This window comes from Myotis davidii, unplaced genomic scaffold (assembly GCF_000327345.1).
Source record: "Myotis davidii unplaced genomic scaffold, ASM32734v1 scaffold200, whole genome shotgun sequence".
NCBI lineage: Eukaryota > Metazoa > Chordata > Mammalia > Chiroptera > Vespertilionidae > Myotis > Myotis davidii.
The window spans coordinates 5,436,887-5,437,135 of NW_006293700.1; the positions used below are offsets into that span (position 1 = coordinate 5,436,887).

At 60.6% G+C, this 249-nt stretch overlaps 1 protein-coding gene across 1 annotated transcript in view; it reads left to right on the forward strand.

The window, feature by feature from the left end:
• The window catches only part of ZFHX4 (zinc finger homeobox 4), a 196,756-nt gene that overhangs the window by 23,412 nt on the left and 173,095 nt on the right, over window positions 1–249 (forward strand). The window contains exon 4 of the mRNA XM_015566291.1: window positions 6–237. Within this exon, the coding sequence (XP_015421777.1) occupies window positions 6–237 (232 nt within the window). The remainder of the gene's footprint in view (window positions 1–5; window positions 238–249) is intronic.

Consider the following 249-nt stretch of genomic DNA (forward strand, 5'->3'; position numbering starts at 1 on the left):
TCCAGCAAGATGTCCGAGGTCAAAGACCCAGAGAACGACTGTGAACGGCCCCCGGGGAGCCCCGCGGGGCCCCCCGTCAAACGCGAGCCCCCCGAGGCTGGCGGCGGCGACGAGGACGAGGAGGACGCCTACTCCAACGACCTGGACGACGAGGAAGGGTTAGGCGAACTCACCGATAGCATTGGGAGCAAAGATTTCCCTCTCTTAAACCAAAGCATTTCTCCTTTATCCTCCAGCGTGCTCAAATTC